Here is an 18,982-nt window from a genome sequence, read left to right as displayed (position 1 = left end):
ACCCTACCTGCAGTCACCTGCTCTGTCTACCCTACCTGCAGTCACCTGCTCTGTCTACCCTACCTACAGTCACTTGCTCTGTCTAACCTACCTGCAGTCACCTGCTCTGTCTACCCTACCTGCACACACCTGCTCTGTCTACCCTACCTGCACTCACCTGCTCTGTCTACCCTACCTGCAGTCACCTGCTCTGTCTACCCTACCTGCAGTCACCTGCTCTGTCTACCCTACCTGCACTAACCTGCTCTGTCTACCCTACCTGCACTCACCTGCTCTGTCTACCCTACCTGCACTCACCTGCTCTGTCTACCCTACCTGCACTCACCTGCTCTGTCTACCCTACCTGCACTCACCTGCTCTGTCTACCCTACCTGCACTCACCTGCTCTGTCTACCCTACCTGCACTCACCTGCTCTGTCTACCCTACCTGCACTCACCTGCTCTGTCTACCCTACCTGCACTCACCTGCTCTGTCTACCCTACCTGCACTCACCTGCTCTGTCTACCTTACCTGCACTCACCTGCTCTGTCTACCCTACCTGCACTCACCTGCTCTGTCTACCCTACCTGCACTCACCTGCTCTGTCTATTTCACCTTTATTTAACCAGGTAGGCTAGTTGAGAACAAGTTCTCCTTTGCAACTGCGACCTGTCTAGACTACCTCATGAATTACTGTTGTTGTCACGTTCTGTTGCATAATTCAACAAGTGTGTCAATAGCAGGATACATTAAAAATCAACACGCTTGGCTCTAGATTACCCCTATTTATACATACTTTACATTGTTTGGGGCTCCCAAGTGGCACAGTGGTCTAAGGCACTGCATCTCAGTGCTAGAGGCGTCACTATAGACCCTGGTTCAACTCCAGGCTGTATCACAACCAGCTGTGATTGGGAGTCCCATAGGGCAGGGCACAATTGGCCCAGCATAATCTGGGTTTGGCTGGTGTAAGCAGTCATTGTAAATAAGAATTTGTTCTTAAGTAACTTGCCTAGTTAAATAAAATCAAATAATTTGCAAAATCAAATCAAATTTTATTTGTCACATACACATGGTTAGCAGATGTTAATGCGAGTGTAGCGAAATGCTTGAGCTTCTAGTTCCGACAATGCAGCCAACGAGTAATCTAACTAACAATTCCAAAACTACTACCTTATACACACAAGTGTAAGGGGATAAAGAATATGTACATAAAGATATATGAATGAGTGATGGTACAGAGCGGCATAGGCAAGATGCAGTAGATGGTATCGAGACAATCAGACATAATATCACTGTAATCCGAGTGTTCATTTTCAAAAGTTGCTTTCATTTCAGCGCATCTACACTGAACAAAAATATAAACGCAACATGAAACAATTTCAGTTCATATAAGGAAATCAGTCAATTTAAATGAAACCATTAGGCTATGTATTTCACATGACTGGGAATACAGATCTGTTGGTCACCGATACCTTAAGGTAGGGGTCAGAAAACCAGTCAGTATTTAGCGTGATAGCCATTTGCCTCATGCAGCGCGACACACCTCCTTCACATAGAGTTGATCAGGCTGTTGATTGTGGCCTGTGGCATGTTGTCCCACTCCTCTTCAATGGCTGTGTGAAGTTGCTGGATGTTGGCAGGAACTGGAACACGCTGTCGTACACGTCGATCCAGAGCATCCCAGATGGGTGTCTGGTGGGTATGCAGGCCATGGAAGAACGGGGATATTTTCAGCTTCCAGGAATTGTCTGCAGAAAGATCCTTGTGACATGGGGCTGTTTAATTATCATGCTGAAACATGAGGTGATGGTGGCGGATGAATGGCACCACAATGGACCTCAGGATCCCGTCACAGTATCTCTGGTCATTCGAATTGCCTTCGATAAATTACAATTGTGTTCGTTGTCCGTAGCTTATGCCTGCCCATACCATAACCCCACCACCACGGGGCACTCTGTTCACAAAGTTAACATCAGCAAACCGCTCGCCCACACGACGCCATCTGCCCGGTACAGTTGAAACCGGGATTCATCCGTGAAGAGCCCACTTCTCCAGCCTGCCATTGGCCATCGAAGGTGAGCATTTGTCCACTGAAGTCGGTTACGACGCCAAACTACAGTCAGGTCAAGACCCTGGTGAGGACAATGAGCACACAGATGAGCTTCCCTGAGATGGTTTCTGACAGTTTGTGCAGAATTCTTCAGTTGTGCAAACCCAGTTTCATCAGCTGTCCAGGTGGCTGAGATCAGAAGCCGGATGTGGAGGTCCCGGGCTGGCGTGGTTACACCTGGTCTGCGGTTGGACGTACTGCCAAATTCTCTAAAACGATGTTAGAGGCAGCTTATGGTAGACATTCCTGCAGTCAGCAAGCCAACTGCACGCTCCCTCATAGTATGTGTTGTGTGCCAAAACTGCACATTTTAGAGTGTCCTTTTTTTGTGCACCTTTATAATGATCATGCTGTTTAACCAGCTTCTTGACGTGCCACACCTGTCAGGTGGATGGATTCTCTTGGCAATTGAGAAATGCTCACTAACAAGGAATTTGAAAAGAAATAAAGCTATTTGTGAGTATAGTAAAGTTCTGGGATCTTTTATTTCAGTTCATGAAACATGGGACCAACACTTTACATGTTGCTTTTATATTTTTTAGTTAATAGTAATTTGTAAATATTTAAACCTAATTAAATTCTAACTTTTTTCAATTCCACCAAAAATGAACACCCATTAAAATAAAGTTATCTTTCTTCTCTTTCTTGTGACGTGTCGAGACGGTTCATTAAATCTCCGACTAATATTCTTGTAGCCATTGTATTCCATAGAACCCATTTCAGCCAGTACCGGGGTGTGTTTGACAGGTGATTACAGACATTTCCACAGTCGTAACGTTGACGGGGGGAAGGACAGGCACAAGCAACAGTATGAAAGAGTCCCAGGAGTCAAATGAAAGTAATCAATACAGGGAGATTTAAGTGACAAGTGGAGATTCACTGTACTATTCTGCATTCTTTGTAAATGACTGATGACTTCTACTGTACCTAGAGCTATCTCTCAGTAACCTCTCCTATCTCCCTCTAACAGGCGCAGGGAGCAGTGTGCACCACAAGTGCAACAGCGCCAAACACCGCATCATCTCCCCCAAGGTGGACCCCCGTGGAGGCTACAGCAGCGGTCACTCTGAGGTCCAGAACAACGACGTGTCCGAGGGCAAGACCGAGCACAGCAGCCATGGAGGGGGGAAAAGTTACGGAGGGGGAGGGGGCAGCGCCAGGGAGAAACGCAACGGCAAGATTCCCAAGCCTGTTCTCCTGCACCAGAACAGCACGGAGGTGTCCTCTACCAACCAGGTGGAGGTCCCTGACACCACCCAGAACTCCCCCGTGTCTATCAGCAGCGGGCTGAACAGCGACCCAGACATGGCTGACAGTCCTGTGGTGACGGGCATGGGCCACGTGGCTTCCGTCCTGTCCAGCCTGTCCCAGAGTGTATTCATGTCCGAGGTGACCGGGGACCCCGGCTACAGCATGTCCCCCAATGGGGGCCCCAACGCCCACCTCATGGGCCCCGACGCAGCCTCCCAGGGACTGGTGTTGTCCGGTGTGGTGGCAGACAACCACAAGTTTGCCTTCCCCAGCGGAGGGGCTGGGGAGGGTCCCGGGGGGGCAGGGGGAGCAGATGGGCTGTCCATGCTGTCTGCAGCCGGTGTGTCTGAGGAGCTGGTCCTGTCCAGCAGCCTGGATGCCGGAGGCATGAAGATACCTGAGACCACCATGAACTTTGACCCTGACTGCTTCCTCAACAACCCCAAGCAGGGCCAGACCTACGGGGGCAGCAGGCTGAAGGGGGGTGGCAGCTCCTCCTCTTCCTCCTCTTCCTCAAATGGCACCAACGGCAGTATGCAGCGCTCTCCATCCATGTCAGACTCTGGATACAGCTTCAACTCTGCTCTGGTGAAGAACATCAAGACGGAGGACATGTCCTTCGAGCAGCAGCTGGCCACAGAGCAGGGCTATCAGGTGGGGGCGGTGGTGAGCTGTGGAGGAGGTGGAGCTGGTTCCTCTGGGACTGGTTCAGCACAGGGCTCCCTCGGCCTGACCCCGGCTGGCTCTCTGCTGCCCTCTGGAGGAGGCCTGAGCCCCAGCACCACCCTGGAGCAGATGGACTTCAGCGCCATCGATGCCAAGCAAGAATACTCTTCCGGGGCTGGGTCAGTGGGCTATGGCCAGGCTATGAACAGCCCCCACCTCTCCCACCAGAGCCACTCGCCCAGCTTCTTCCTCCAGGACACCCAGCAGTCCGGCCAGGCCCAGCAGGGCAGGTCCTCCATGGGCCAGAAGACTCATCTGATGGAGCACAACTCCCACGACTCCACAGCCTACATGGGCCTACAGGTGGTCAAGACGGACTCCCCTGGAATTAACGGCCACCTCCACCACCACCACCAGAGCCACCACAGGGCCAACTGCAACGGGGGCTCCCCCACCGAGGGGCCAGGGCAGGGGCCTGGGTCTCTCCAGCTTCTACAGTACCAGGGGGGCTTCCCTGGGCTGGGGCCAGAGCATGAGGAGGTGGTGGGTCTGGAGCAGCCAGGCAGCGTGGGCTCAGGCCAGGCAGGGGGAACAGAGAATGGAGAGGGCCTACTGAAGCCTGGGGATCACCTCCAGGCCTGTGGAGGAGGCAACCCAGAGGGAGGAGGGACAGAGCACTACCTGCAGCAGGCCAACGGTGGAGGAGGTCAGGGAGGCGGAGGAGGAGGGGAAGGAGTGACCATGCATAACGGAAATGGCATCAACAACGACGGCAGCAACCGCTCACAGCAGCAGCAGCAGCTGCAGCCCCTCCTCCAGGGGGCTGGGATGGTCCAGGGCCTTTACAACACCGTGGGGCCCCACCAGGGCCTGGGCGGATCGGGCTCTAACGGGGGAGCAGGAGGGGGAGGCTTGGAGATCAGCCTGGACCACTTCGACATCTCCTTTGGAAACCAGTTCTCTGACCTCATAAATGACTTCATCTCTGTGGACGGTAGTGGAACCAACATGGCTGCCGGGGGAGCTCTGTATAACCACCAGCTGGTGGCCAACCACGGCTCAGACGGTCAGGCCACGCCTAGTGGAGCTCCCCAGCAGGGCCAGGAGGACGGAGGGGTAGGAGGGGCCCGGGGGGCAGGATACAGCCCCTCAGAGCTCTGTCTCCAGCCCTGCTGCAGCCCTCAGTCTCTGGGTGCCGGGGCTGGGGGTGCAGGGACGGAGTCAGGCTCTCTGGCATACATGGACGTGGCGGAGGTGGTGTCTGCAGCCGTGGCCCACGGGGCTCTGGGGATGTTGCAGGCCACAGGGAGACTCTTCATGGTCACTGACTACTCGCCCGAGTGGTCCTACCCTGAGGTGAGCCTCCACCACGCTAGCAGTGCATGTACTCCTTATTACACAAAGCATTACACTCCAGTTGAGTTACCAAATGTAGTTACAACATGGTTTTGTAGTTGTGATTGGGTAAACGCATACAGAGAGGCATTTTCTCAAGTTTCACTTTGGTCAGACAGAAATAATGGATCTCCTTCAACCAACCTGAACTGACAAAATATAGGAAACACTTTAGTAAACGAGGGATACAAAGTGTATTGAAAGCAGGTGCTTCCACACAGGTGTGGTTCCTGAGCAATTTCTAACCAACGAATTAACATTCCATCATGCTTAGGGTCATGTATAAAAATGGTGGGCTGGAGGCCTCCAGAGTGGCGCCACTCTATAAAGCACTGCATTGCAGCGCTTGAGGCATCACTACAGACCCGGGTTCAATCCAAGGTTGTAAAAAGTACAGAAATAAACGCTTGGTAGGCCCAGTTGCTCAATATTTTGGCTACCATTAATATGCACTCATGGGATGACAATACCCCCATCCACAGGTCACCGAATGGTTTGATGGGCATGAAAATGATGTAAACCATATGCCATGGTTGTCTCAGTCACCAGATCTCAACCCAATTGACCACTTACGGGATTCTGGAGCGGCGCCACCATCAACAAAACACCAAATAATGGAATTTCTGGTGGAAGAATGGTGTTGCATCCCTCCAACAGAGTTCCAGAATGGATGCCAAGGCGCTTTGAAGCTGATCTGGCTCGTGGTCCAACGCCCTATTTAGACTCTTTATGTTGTTGTTTCCTTTGTTTTGGCAGTTACATGTACATATCAACGTAGTTTGAATGAACTGTAATATCACTGTCCAACCACAGGATGGCAGCTCAGTAATGTACAAAACAGAGAGTAGAGTCTGTGTAATGCCAATAACACTGTTCAACCACAGGATGGCAGCTCAATAAAGTACAAAACAGAGAGTAGAGTCTGTGTAATGCCAATAACACTGTTCAACCACAGGATTGCAGCTCAATAATGTACAAAACAGAGAGTAGAGTCTGTGTAATGCCAGTAACACTGTTCAACCACAGGATGGCAGCTCAATAATGTACAAAACAGAGAGTAGAGTCTGTGTAATGCCAGTAAGACTGTTCACCCACAGGATGGCAGCTCAATAATGTACAAAACAGAGAGTAGAGTCTGTGTAATGCCAGTAACACTGTTCAACCACAGGATGGCAGCTCAATAATGTACAAAACAGAGAGTAGAGTCTGTGTAATGCCAGTATCACTGCCCAACCACAGGATGGCAGATCAGATCCCCTATGTATTTATTTGGACAGTGAAGTTAGAACTTTAAATGTGGCTCTATACTCCAGCATGTTGGATTTGACATCAAGTGTTTTATGTGAGGCGACAGTACAGAATGTCACCTTTCATTTGAGGATATGTTCATACACTTCTGTTTCACCGGTTAGAAAGGAAAGCACTTTATTTATCTAGTCCCCCCATTTGAAGGTGTCATAAGTATTTGGACAAATTCACTTACAGTGTATTACATTTACAGTCAAAAGGTAAGTATTTGGTCCCATATTCCTAGCACGCAATGATTACATCAAGCTTGTGACTACACACTTGTTGGATGCATTTGCAGTTTGTTTTGGTTGTGTTTCAGATCATGTTGTGGGATAAATGCATTTGCAGTTTGTTTTGGTTGTGTTTCAGATCATGTTGTGGGATAAATGCATTTGAATTCAGTCACTTTTTGACAGCACCCCTTTTGATTTGAACGAAACCTTCCATACATATTTGCCCGTCGTAGAAGTGCTCAGAAGGGGACTTTTTGGACCTGAATGTCAGAACATTCAGGAGATAAAGGTGCTCATAGTTGACCTATTCTGCATACCCCAGCATACCATGAGACATCCAGGTCTTCATCACTGGGAAATAGAAACGGTTGATATTATTTAAAAGCTTAAAAACAGGGTGGTCAAACTATTTGATCATTTCTGGAGGAAAAAAATATACATGTAAAAATGGTCCTTTTTTTACCTTCAATGTCAATTAATAACGCTTACTTACAATTTGTTTCATATTCGCATATTTTGTCATTTAGACCCTATTTGATATCATCTATCATGTGTTGTTGAGACACAGCATGCTCTTGAATACAAGGTGGGTGTCATATTTTGACTGATAGATGTATTAAAAAGTGGAATCTAAATGTATATTTCAACTTTCAAGTAGTTGGTTGGAGGTCCACACAACAGATAATGTTGACTTGAATTGAGAATACCTGTTGTTTTAAATTATACTGTCCTCCATTGGAAACATATGGAAATCATAGAAATGTAGATAGTAGAATAGACATTACTATTTAGGTTAACATTCGACGGTGGGTGGACCGGTGGTCCTCTTTGTGGTAGTAATTAGAAGTTAAAAGTTAAATGTCAATGCTGTACCATCTAAATTGCAGTGGTCTGAAGGGATAGGTCCATTCTATGAATGATATTTCTATTAATGAAACATGACACCCACCCTGTATTCAGGAGCATGTTGTGTCTCAACTGATGGCGGGCACAACACAAACACCTCAGATTATGTCAATTAGCGTCTAAGCTACTACATGTGCAAATATTTAAAGGTTAAAGTTTTTTAATTAAAAATATATATATATATATCATAAAATAGTTTGACCACCCTATTTCCCAGTGATGAAGACCTGGATGTCTCATGGTATGCTGGGGTATGCAGAATAGGTCAACTATGAGCACCTTTATCTCCTGAATGTTCTGACATTCAGGTCCAAAAAGTCCCTTTCTGGGCATTTCTTCCATGGGCAAACATGTCTTTTTTTATTTTTTATTATATATATATATTTTTTTTAACTAGGCAAGTCAGTTAAGAACAAATTCTTATTTGCAATGACAGCCTACCGGGGAACAGTGGGTTAACTGCCTTGTTCAGGGGCAGAACAACAGATGTTTACCTTGTCAGCTCGGGGATTCGATCCAGCTACCATTTGGTTACTGGCCCAACACTAGGCTACCTGCCACCCCATGGAAATATAAATGAATGGTAAATAATGTATGGTGTCATTTTGGAGACTCTTTTATTGTAAATAAGAATACAATATCTTTCTGAACACTTTTACATTAATGTGGATGCTGCCATGATTTCCGATAATCATGAATGAATTGTGAATAATGATGAGTGAGAAAGTTTACAGATGCAAAAATATCATACCCCCAAGACATGCTAACCTCTCTCCATTACAATAACAGGGGAGGTTAGCATACCCCCAAGACATGCTAACCTCTCTCCATTACAATAACAGGGGAGGTTAGCATACCCCCAAGACATGCTAACCTCTCTCCATTACAATAACAGGGGAGGTTAGCATACCCCCAAGACATGCTAACCTCTCTCCATTACAATAACAGGGGAGGTTAGCATACCTCCAAGACATGCTAACCTCTCTCCATTACAATAACAGGGGAGGTTAGCATACCTCCAAGACATGCTAACCTCTCTCCATTACAATAACAGGGGAGGTTAGCATACCTCCAAGACATAATAACCTCTCTCCATTACAATAACAGGGGAGGTTAGCATACCTCCAAGACATGCTAACCTCTCTCCATTACAATAACAGGGGAGGTTAGCATACCCCCAAGACATGCTAACCTCTCTCCATTACAATAACAGGGGAGGTTAGCATACCTCCAAGACATGCTAACCTCTCTCCATTACAATAACAGGGGAGGTTAGCATACCCCCAAGACATGCTAATCTCCCTCCATTACAATAACAGGGGAGGTTAGCATTTTTGCTGGGTATGATATTTATGCCTCTGTATTTATGTATTTATTTATGCCTCAAACTGCAAATGTATCCAACAAGTTTGCAGAGTCACAAGCTTGACGTAGTCATTCTGTGCTATAGGAATATGGGACCAAATACTAAACCTTTGGCCAAATTGAATACACCAGAAGTGAAGTTGTCCAAATACTTATGACACCTTCAAATGGGGGGACTAGATAGTCTAACGTGCTTTCACTTCTACACGGTACAACAGATATGTATGAAAATACCCTCAAATAAAAAGTGACAATCTGTACTATCACCTTTTTATAAAATATTTCAAACCCAAAATGCTGGAGTATAGAGCCAAATTAAAAGTTTTAGCTTCACTGTCCAAGTAAATGAGTAATGGAGGGGAGTGGACTGTATGTACAGAGAACTTCGGTTTAACGCCAATGACACTGTTCATCCACAAGATGGCAACCACTTTGGTCAGACAGAAAAATGGCTGTAATATCACTGTCCAACCACAGGACGGCAACGCAGTAAATATAGCAGAGACAATAAACGGTTGTGTAATGCCACTCTTCCACCGCTAGGTGGCAGCAGTTTGAAAATACGTCCCTGTGTTCACGTTATTCCTACTATTCTCCATAAGATGGCAGCATGACATTAAATCATGGCCAAATTCACACTTGCTCCCTAATACCCAGTATAGGTCCAGATGATCCAGTTTCCCGCGCTGTGAGTCTGTGTGCTATCTGTTTCAGGGAGGCGTGAAGGTGCTCATCACTGGTCCATGGCAGGAGGCCAGCTCTAACTACAGCTGCCTGTTTGATCAGATATCTGTCCCTGCCTCTCTCATCCAGCCTGGGGTGCTGCGCTGCTACTGCCCAGGTAGGTCTCAGTGGCCTGGCCTTGACACACCCCCTGGTCCTTCCACCAGGGTTAAACTGGAAACACCGTGTACTGTACCTACCAGGGATATCAGTCGTTATCTTTTAGACTTAGATCAGCATACATTACACGAAGGTCTTTACTCGTGTCTCTGTTCCTCAATTGAGATTGTGTCCCTGGCCACTAAGAAGTTTCAAGAAGAAGAATATAATGTTCCTATGTGTTCTACAGGTGGTTAGAGTCAGGAGCGTTGGAGTTGTAGCAGTTATCAGTGAAGCGTCTGACTCTGACTCTCTCTGTCTGTCTCTGTCCACAGCTCATGACACTGGGTTGGTGACACTGCAAGTGACTGCCAGTAACCAGATCATCTCTAACTCAGTGGTGTTTGAGTACAAAGCCCGCGCTCTGCCCTCACTGCCCTCTTCACAACACGACTGGCTCTCACTGGACGGTAAGATATCTCAGTCTATCTTCCTCTCTCTTTTTGCCTCACTATGTCTTTCTGTGTCTCTTTGTCTCTCTCTGAGTCCCCCCTCTCTCTCTATTTCCCTGCTTCCCCGTCTCTTTCTCTCTCATTCTCTTCCCTGTCTCTCTTTCTCTCTCGTTCTCCTTCCCTGTCTCTCTTTCACTCACTCTCTGCTTCCCACTCTCTCTTTCTCTCTCTCCCTGCTTCCCCCTCTTTCTCTACTTCCCCTCTCTCTTTCTCTCTCTCTCTTGCTCTCCCTCTCCCTGTCCCTCTGCCCTGGGCACCAGTGAAGTGCTATCTGCTGGCTCATCCTAAATGACTCTTTGCTGTGCTGTCGTGTTGCTGCTCTGAGTGTCACAAATCACAACTACCTGTCCATTTACATTAGAGTCTGTTCTAGAGGCATGTGGCTGTGTGGTGGCGTGTCCATGGTCCATGATGGACAGTAATTACTTGAAGATTGAGTTGGATTTCAGTACATTGGAGAGCACTAGTCCTTTTCCTGTTGTCCTGTATCTGTGAGAGGATCCTGTAGTGTTAATAATGTGGTCTGATAGACATTTCGGAATCAATATCTGCAGTGAATCAACTTCATTATGGGCTTTCAGGACCATGGAGAACACTAGTCATCAGTCATCAGGTGTGATAGCAGCAGTGAGTCAACTCCATTGGGATCTTGGGATCAGGTTTTATTTCAGGACCATGGAGAACACTAGTCTTGTTCTGTGTCTTCAATGTTTTCTGGTGTCAGGATCAATAGTTGGGTCAAATGAGTACCTTTTGGGTAGTGTAAAGATTTTATTTCACCTAGTTTTAACATTCTGCCATACAGAGCACATGTTCAACATAATACAAAACACATTTTCCCATCTCAAGAGGTTAATACCAAAATGACTACACTGAGAGACTATTAAGTGCCACATAAAGTCACAGGGTTGACCGTGACAGGGTTAACGATTCAACCAGCCATAAATCCCATGTCAGGGGAAATGGAAGCTTGTTGTGTGCAACAGGGAGGGGCAATTGAATGAATTGTAATTGCTTAAGAAATTCTAGCCTGTCTAACTATGGGGAACAGGGTTGACGTGTTGTGCTTGACGCCCTCAGTTTTCCACCACAAAACACTAGAAAATGGCCAAAAACAGTAGAACCAGCTCTTGCTTTTTACATGACCATTTGCCTTTTAGAGATTCAATGTTTCTTTTGAACATGAAAAAAGATGCACATATCGTTAAATAAAGGTTACACCATATTGAAACCAGAGTTCAGTTCACGCGACAGGGTTGACATTAAAACGAGGGACAGACCTTTCACGTGATTAGATGAATCACATGAAATAACTTCAATGACTTTGTCAAAGAAACAATACCGGGGGCTTTACAGTAATGATAAAACGTGGAGACATGTTGGGGTTAAGTGGGTTACAATCTTCCTAGAAGTCACAGAGGGACATGTCTAAATGCAGCATTTTCACACTTTAAGCAAGTCTTTATTCATACATAAAACATCTGATTGAATGAATTCTTCATGGGGTCTATATTGAAGGGCACTTGGTTTAATAAAACGGCCTTTCAACCTTCAATATTGGTGCAAAATTTCGACCTAAAATATCAAAGTGAACCGGCACTCCGTTCGTGGAACGACCCAATTGCAGTGGATCAACTGTAGTAGAAACTCAGTTCATCTTGGGTTTGATTTGGACCATGGCCCAGAACCATGAAGAGCACCAGTCCTTGTCCTGTGTCTTTCAGACGATGCTATTGTGTTCTGATAGACATGTCAGGATCAATATCGAATAGCTACAGTGAATCAACTAAGTTGATCATGGATGTTAAGAGTCTTGGCATTACTGCAAATAGATCTCCTAGAACCACTATGACATACGTGAGTGTATGTTGCTCGGCACACATGGGAATTTAGATTGGCTGCACAATGAAGACTCGGGCTCAAGGGCTTCACAGCAGTAAGTCTTGTGAATTAGTATATTTAGACTGCAATAGAGTGAGACACTGCAGGGATGTATGTGTGTGCGTGCGTGTGTGGAGCTGAGCTGGGAGAGAGTGTTGCTACTGCAGTGTGTGTGCGACTGTGCATTGACAGGCTAAAGTAGGGCATGGTGAAGAGAGCGGAGGAGGGTACAGGAGTGGGCTGACGGGACAGCTGCATTGCAGACGCCCCTTGAGGGAGTGGGATTGAATAATCAAGAACCACCGGCTCTCAGGCAGACGTGGTGCGGCGGAACCAGTGTATCTCTCCACCATTCATTCATACAGTACACGCACCCTACTCTATCTGACTCACAGGTCCATTCATACAGTACACTCACCCTACTCTATCTGTCTCACAGGTCCATTCATACAGTACACTCACCCTACTCTATCTGTCTCACAGGTCCATTCATACAGTACACTCACCCTACTCTATCTGTCTCACAGGTCCATTCATACAGTACACTCACCCTACTCTATCTGTCTCACAGGTCCATTCATACAGTACACTCACCCTACTCTATCTGTCTCACAGGTCCATTCATACAGTACACTCACCCTACTCTATCTGTCTCACAGGTCCATTCATACAGTACACTCACCCTACTCTATCTGCCTCACAGGTCCATTCATACAGTACACTCACCCTACTCTATCTGTCTCACAGGTCCATTCATACAGTACACTCACCCTACTCTATCTGCCTCACAGGTCCATTCATACAGTACACTCACCCTACTCTATCTGTCTCACAGGTCCATTCATACAGTACACTCACCCTACTCTATCTGTCTCACAGGTCCATTCATACAGTACACTCACCCTACTCTATCTGCCTCACAGGTCCATTCATACAGTACACTCACCCTACTCTATCTGCCTCACAGGTCCATTCATACAGTACACTCACCCTACTCTCTCTGCCTCACAGGTCCATTCATACAGTACACTCACCCTACTCTATCTGCCTCACAGGTCCATTCATAGAACCAGTCTCACTACTCTATCTGCCTCACAGGTCCATTCATACAGTACACTCACCCTACTCTATCTGCCTCACAGGTCCATTCATACAGTACACTCACCCTACTCTCTCTGCCTCACAGGTCCATTCATACAGTACACTCACCCTACTCTATCTGCCTCACAGGTCCATTCATACAGTACACTCACCCTACTCTATCTGCCTCACAGGTCCATTCATAGAACCAGTCTCACTACTCTATCTGCCTCACAGGTCCATTCATACAGTACACGCACCCTACTGTCTCTGCCTCACAGGTCCATTCATAGAACCAGTCTCACTACTCTCTCTGTCTCACAGGTCCATTCATAGAACCAGTCTCATTACTCTACACTCCACAGTAAGCTAAGGAGCTGAGGGAAAACAGAGTCTGATCTATTACCTTACTACTTCTATTAACCCGTTCCCCACTCCCACTCTCTGCCTTGATATTATCTTGCTATTGGCATTGGCTTGTGGTTGTGGTTGTGGTTGCCGGTTATTTTGGATCCTCTCATTTGCCATGTATGGTAATCATTTATTTGATGTATTTTTCCACTCTGTTCATGTCCAAAGATTTCATGCTGGCTTTTCAGATATATGACTCTGTTGCCTCATGCCTGTCCTGGTGATACTTATAAATACTACATGGTGTTTGTTAAGTTCATCCTGCTAGAATTTACAGTGCCCTGAAGCAGCTGGTATAGTCCCAGATAGCACCCTATTCCCTATATAGTGCACTACTTTTGACCAGAGTCCTATGTGTGGAATAGGGTAGCATGTGTGGCGCAACCTAAGCCTGGGTGGTTGAACAGGCCATCCCTTGGTCACTTGTCTCAGGTGAATTGATTCAGATTGGATCCAGATGATTGGTGAGAGAAACTGATTCAGACTGGTGTCAGTTGATCCATTCATGTTTAAAAACTCAACATAGCAATTGTTTGTGTGCTGGAGATTTCCTTTCTATTTAGTATAGTCTTTTTTTCCATAAACCTGGCAGGACTGAAGGTATGCGAGTTCCCCCTTTTCTTTCAATCACATTCTATTGGTCACATACACATGGTTAGCAGATGTTAATGCGAGTGTAGCGAAATGCTACAAATGCTTGTTTTACATACTACATTGTTGCAATGCTCTATTTAAGAAACACTCAACTCAATGTAAATCAAAGTGGATAGATTGTGGTTTTCTTAATGCTGTTTACGCGGGACTGCAGTGGCTGGTATGATTAACATTCTAATTGTCAGTAACCTTAGTGACAAGAGAAAAAAGAACAAGGTGATACAATAGTATCATCCAGGATCTTCCCCCCCTGCCCTTTGCCCTCAGAACAGCCTGAATTTGTCAGGGCTTGGACTCTACAAGGTGTCAAAAGCATTTCAAAGGGATGCTAGTCCATGTTGACTCCAATGCTTCCCACAGTTGTGTCAAATTAGCTGGATGTCCTTTGGGTGGTGCCACATTCTTGATACACACGGGAAACTGTTGAGCGTGAAAAACCCAGCAGCGTTGCAGTTCTTCACACAAACCGGTGCACCTGGCATCTACTACCATACCCCATTTAAAAGCACTTAAATATACACAATCCATCTCAATTGTCTCAAGGCTTAAAAATCCTTCTATAACCTGTCTCCTCCCCCTAATATACACGGATTGACGTGGATTTAACAAGTGACATCAATAAGGGATCATAGCGTTCACCTGGATTCACCTGGTCAGTCTATGTCATGGAAAGAGCTGGTGTCCACTCAGGGAATATGTAGCCATTTTACAGCTGCAAAATGTATTCTATTAAAATAAAGAATATAGTACGATATAGATGTTCATATGTCCACCTAATGCATTGTATACCGCTGCCTTTACATGCTTCATTTAATGACATTTTGCACGCGCTACAGCACAGATAAACGTAACCTAGAAAAGACACCATTCCAGAGCTACTATATATGTAATGCGACACTTAACCATTTGTGTGCCTGTATTGATCCATAATTCTCATTAACCTACATCATTTAATTCCCATTCTTTAATAATAATAACAAGAGTTTACATTTGCAGTAGGGTATACGCTAAAGCTATTGGGCTCTCTTTCCCTTATCCGTTCATTCTGAAACTATGATGTGCTAATGGTACGTACACAGCTTCCTGCCTTCCTTGATTTGTCATAATGCAGAGTGGGGGAGGGGCGCTTTTCCTTTCCTCTGCAGCACTGCAGGTACGGAGCCATGGGCAGGACAGAAAACACTGAGATCTGGGCTGCAGAACAGGCTATTACCCACTAATCATTCTCTGTCCATGGTCCTGGACGGTCCCGGTGAGCACTCGCTAATCGGGTACTGGTTCGTTAGGAAGACAGTGCGCGCCAAATTAAGCCACACAGAGCTGCTAACCTCACCGGTTGGTTCTCCATCTAATCTGAAAGTAAAGAGCTGTAGTAAAACTATCTACCTACCCGCATAGCAAACCAAAGGACTGACGGTAGTCTACACAATGCATGGTCACCGTGTGCATGTTAGGTAGGCTAAATACGGTAAATTAGCGCAGACAGAGCAACAAGCGGTTTGCTCCAAATGAATCATTTTGATATAGACTGGAGCTGACATTTACCACGGGAGATAACGGATCCTTTGAATGCTACTCACTTTCAGGGACAATGAATCGAAGTAGGCCTAGCTGCAGGATACATATCAGGATGCGTCGAATATTTTCCCATAGGAAAATCTAACGAGAGAAAAACCGAATTGTACAAAACATTTACCCACCTCAGTTCTGTGTCGGTCGGCAGTTGAAAATTAAAAAGTAAAAGTAACATTATAAATAGTAATGAGAGCGACAAGTTGGCGCGAGCTTTTAAAAGCTCGACGGCTTGAAGGGAAAACTAGGGCGTCTGTTTACCTGCGGCACGTGCGCAGGACGTCTACTCGCAGCCATACGTTTTATTTTACTGCAGGCTAGTGAGGGACCGAGTAGAGAGAAGGAGGGGAAGGAGGGGGTCGGAGAGAGAAAGAAGTGAAGGGGAGGGGGCTATGATGGGAAGAGTAGTGAGCGGTCTTTATCTCTCTCTATCTTCCCTCACGTCGCTCTTCCACTTTGTTCTCTTGTTGATGAGTGCTCTATTGAGCTTCTACACGTCAAGGATATTTTTACTCATAGCGTCATCCATTACCTACAAACTGTGGGAATTGGGAAACTGTGCACATCATTGAAATGCAGCATGCTTGGACTTCTGTCAGGATGCCAGTGAATGACATCTGCTTTTCCTAAAGAGAAGGGAAACAGTCTGGCTTTTCAGGGGGATTTTACCAATGGAAAATGAAGTAGAAGGTTAGATGTGTTTAGTTGCATATTTGCGGTGGACGGTGTTGTGGTGTATCTGTGTGTTATCTACTGGCGACTAACAGGAGAAGTTCAGTTACACAGGCGTTAGCGGTATTACTCCAAGGCTGACTGTACATTAACTCTGTACTGTTTCAAGACGAGTTATACCCTGTCAGGTTAAGCAGCCAGTCTGGTCGTTTACTATTGTTGGTCATGTTTTGTTGTGTGCTTTCTCAAAATGTTTAGTTTCACTGTCTGTGACTGGCTCCTTCATTTCACACTAGCAGTAGAGTAGTTCGTGTGGAACTACCACTGTACTCTTTCAATCTGTCTCATTATATCCCATTTCTGCTTTATTTGCATAGTCAATTAAACTGAAGCTTATCATTGGTTCCAGCACTATCCTGAACATGCATAGGCTTTAAATGGTAGCATGGTTTCACAGCTTAATATCACAGCATAAGTATTACTCAAAAAGCCAGGTAGGTTACCAAAAGCCTGAAACTGTCGGCGGTGACAGGCGGTGATGCTTTCACGTGTAGGTGAAGGAAGTTGTTAGGATACAACTACTAGAGATGCCTTTTTGATGACTGGACACTTCAAATACTTTGTCTCATGGCTTCAGCGATATTCTGCAGAAGGGTTTTGTTACTAAATAGCTTTTCACGGGTTTTTAATAGCGCATTTCCCCCCTCTTGTTGATCATGTGATTGAAAAGTATCGAGGAGTCAGGCAAGGTGGCTGTCGCATCCTGTTGTTCGGTCATGCCATCTTTTTAGCTTCGGTCGCTAAATCATATGCATCTTACAACATGCCACAGTTGTGAAACTGGTTTTGTCTCGTTGTATGGTCTGTATTATGAGCACGCGAGAACTAAAGAAGTCAGTTACTATTCATTACTTTTCTAGCATCAAGTAAGCACGCAAAAGGTAGCCTGCTGTAGCCCTCCTGGTCAATTTGCTTTTGAATTTAAGAAACACGATGCAGTGGATAGCAAAATGAGCACTCGCGTAGCTTATTCTGTAAAGTCTGCGAGGACGTTTTCAGCACCACGGGTCATTGGACAGCGACATTAGCGCGCGTCTATTTGCGAAAAGTATGCAGTTCACTTAGTATCGTGTTATTTTAGCTCTTCCGGTCATGTTTAATAACTGTAACAAGTCTGTTGATTTTAATGTAAACTCCGAATGTAGACTATTACTCTCCCCCTCTGCAAAAAATATAAGTTAAGTTCTTTACCCTCTAAAAAGCCCTGTCGAGTTGGTGTCACATGACTGCATGTATTGACTATGTGAAAAGTAGAACAGAACTTCAGAGTGGCATGTTGCAGTCAGTTTATCCTGTAGGACATTGGCAGATGTCAATTCTTGTTAAACTAATGATAGCAACACAGAAACCAGAGAAGCTATTATAATGTGCCTACCGTAGTTTGTTTCAAATGCAATTGTAATAATGTACTGCTGCAGGAGTTTGTCTTTTCAGAAATGGTTGATAGAATGAGAGCAGCTCCAATGAAGTGGAAATGCTTACCTGGGAATGGCCAGCCTCTGGGCATGGCTTTGCAGAAATGGAACCTGTGGAGGGAGGAATTGGCTTTTTGGAGAACATGACTCATTTGTTTCTTCTCTTTATGCATTACGTTTAAGGCAATTTGTGTCTTCTCTCTTTGCATCCCCTTAAGGCAATTTGTGTCTTCTCTCTTTGCATCCCCTTAAGGCAATTTGTGTCTTCTCTCTTTGCATCCCCTTAAGGCAATTTGTGTCTTCTCTCTTTGCATCCCCTTAAGGCAATATGTGTCTTCTCTCTTTGCATCCCCTAAAGGCAATTTGTGTCTTCTCTCTTTGCATCCCCTTAAGGCAATTTGTGTCTTCTCCCTTTGCCTCCCCTTAAGGCAATTTGTGTCTTCTCCCCTTTGGCCTCCCATCCCCTAAGGCAATTTGTCTTCTCTTTTGCATCCCCTTAAGGCAATTTGTGCATCCCCTTAAGGCAATTTGTGTCTTCTCCCTTTGCCTCCCCTTAAGGCAATTTGTGTCTTCTCCCTTTGCCTCCCCTTAAGGCAATTTGTGATAACCCAATTCAAGTTCCCACACATAAAACCTGTGTGCCTCTTCAATAGCTCTACCATAAGTTGGTAAATATTAATAGCTAACCCCTTACTGTTACCGTT

At 45.7% G+C, this 18,982-nt stretch overlaps 1 protein-coding gene across 1 annotated transcript in view; it reads left to right on the top strand.

The window, feature by feature from the left end:
* Nucleotides 1-18,982, top strand: part of LOC112247140 (calmodulin-binding transcription activator 1) — a 479,036-nt gene that overhangs the window by 434,198 nt on the left and 25,856 nt on the right. Inside the window, 3 exon segments of the mRNA XM_042303847.1 lie at nucleotides 3,064-5,366; nucleotides 9,914-10,040; nucleotides 10,357-10,491. Of these exon segments, the coding sequence (XP_042159781.1) occupies nucleotides 3,064-5,366; nucleotides 9,914-10,040; nucleotides 10,357-10,491 (2,565 nt within the window).

Source organism: Oncorhynchus tshawytscha, linkage group LG22 (assembly GCF_018296145.1).
Source record: "Oncorhynchus tshawytscha isolate Ot180627B linkage group LG22, Otsh_v2.0, whole genome shotgun sequence".
Lineage (NCBI taxonomy): Eukaryota > Metazoa > Chordata > Actinopteri > Salmoniformes > Salmonidae > Oncorhynchus > Oncorhynchus tshawytscha.
This window is presented reverse-complemented; position numbering and strand designations above follow the sequence as displayed.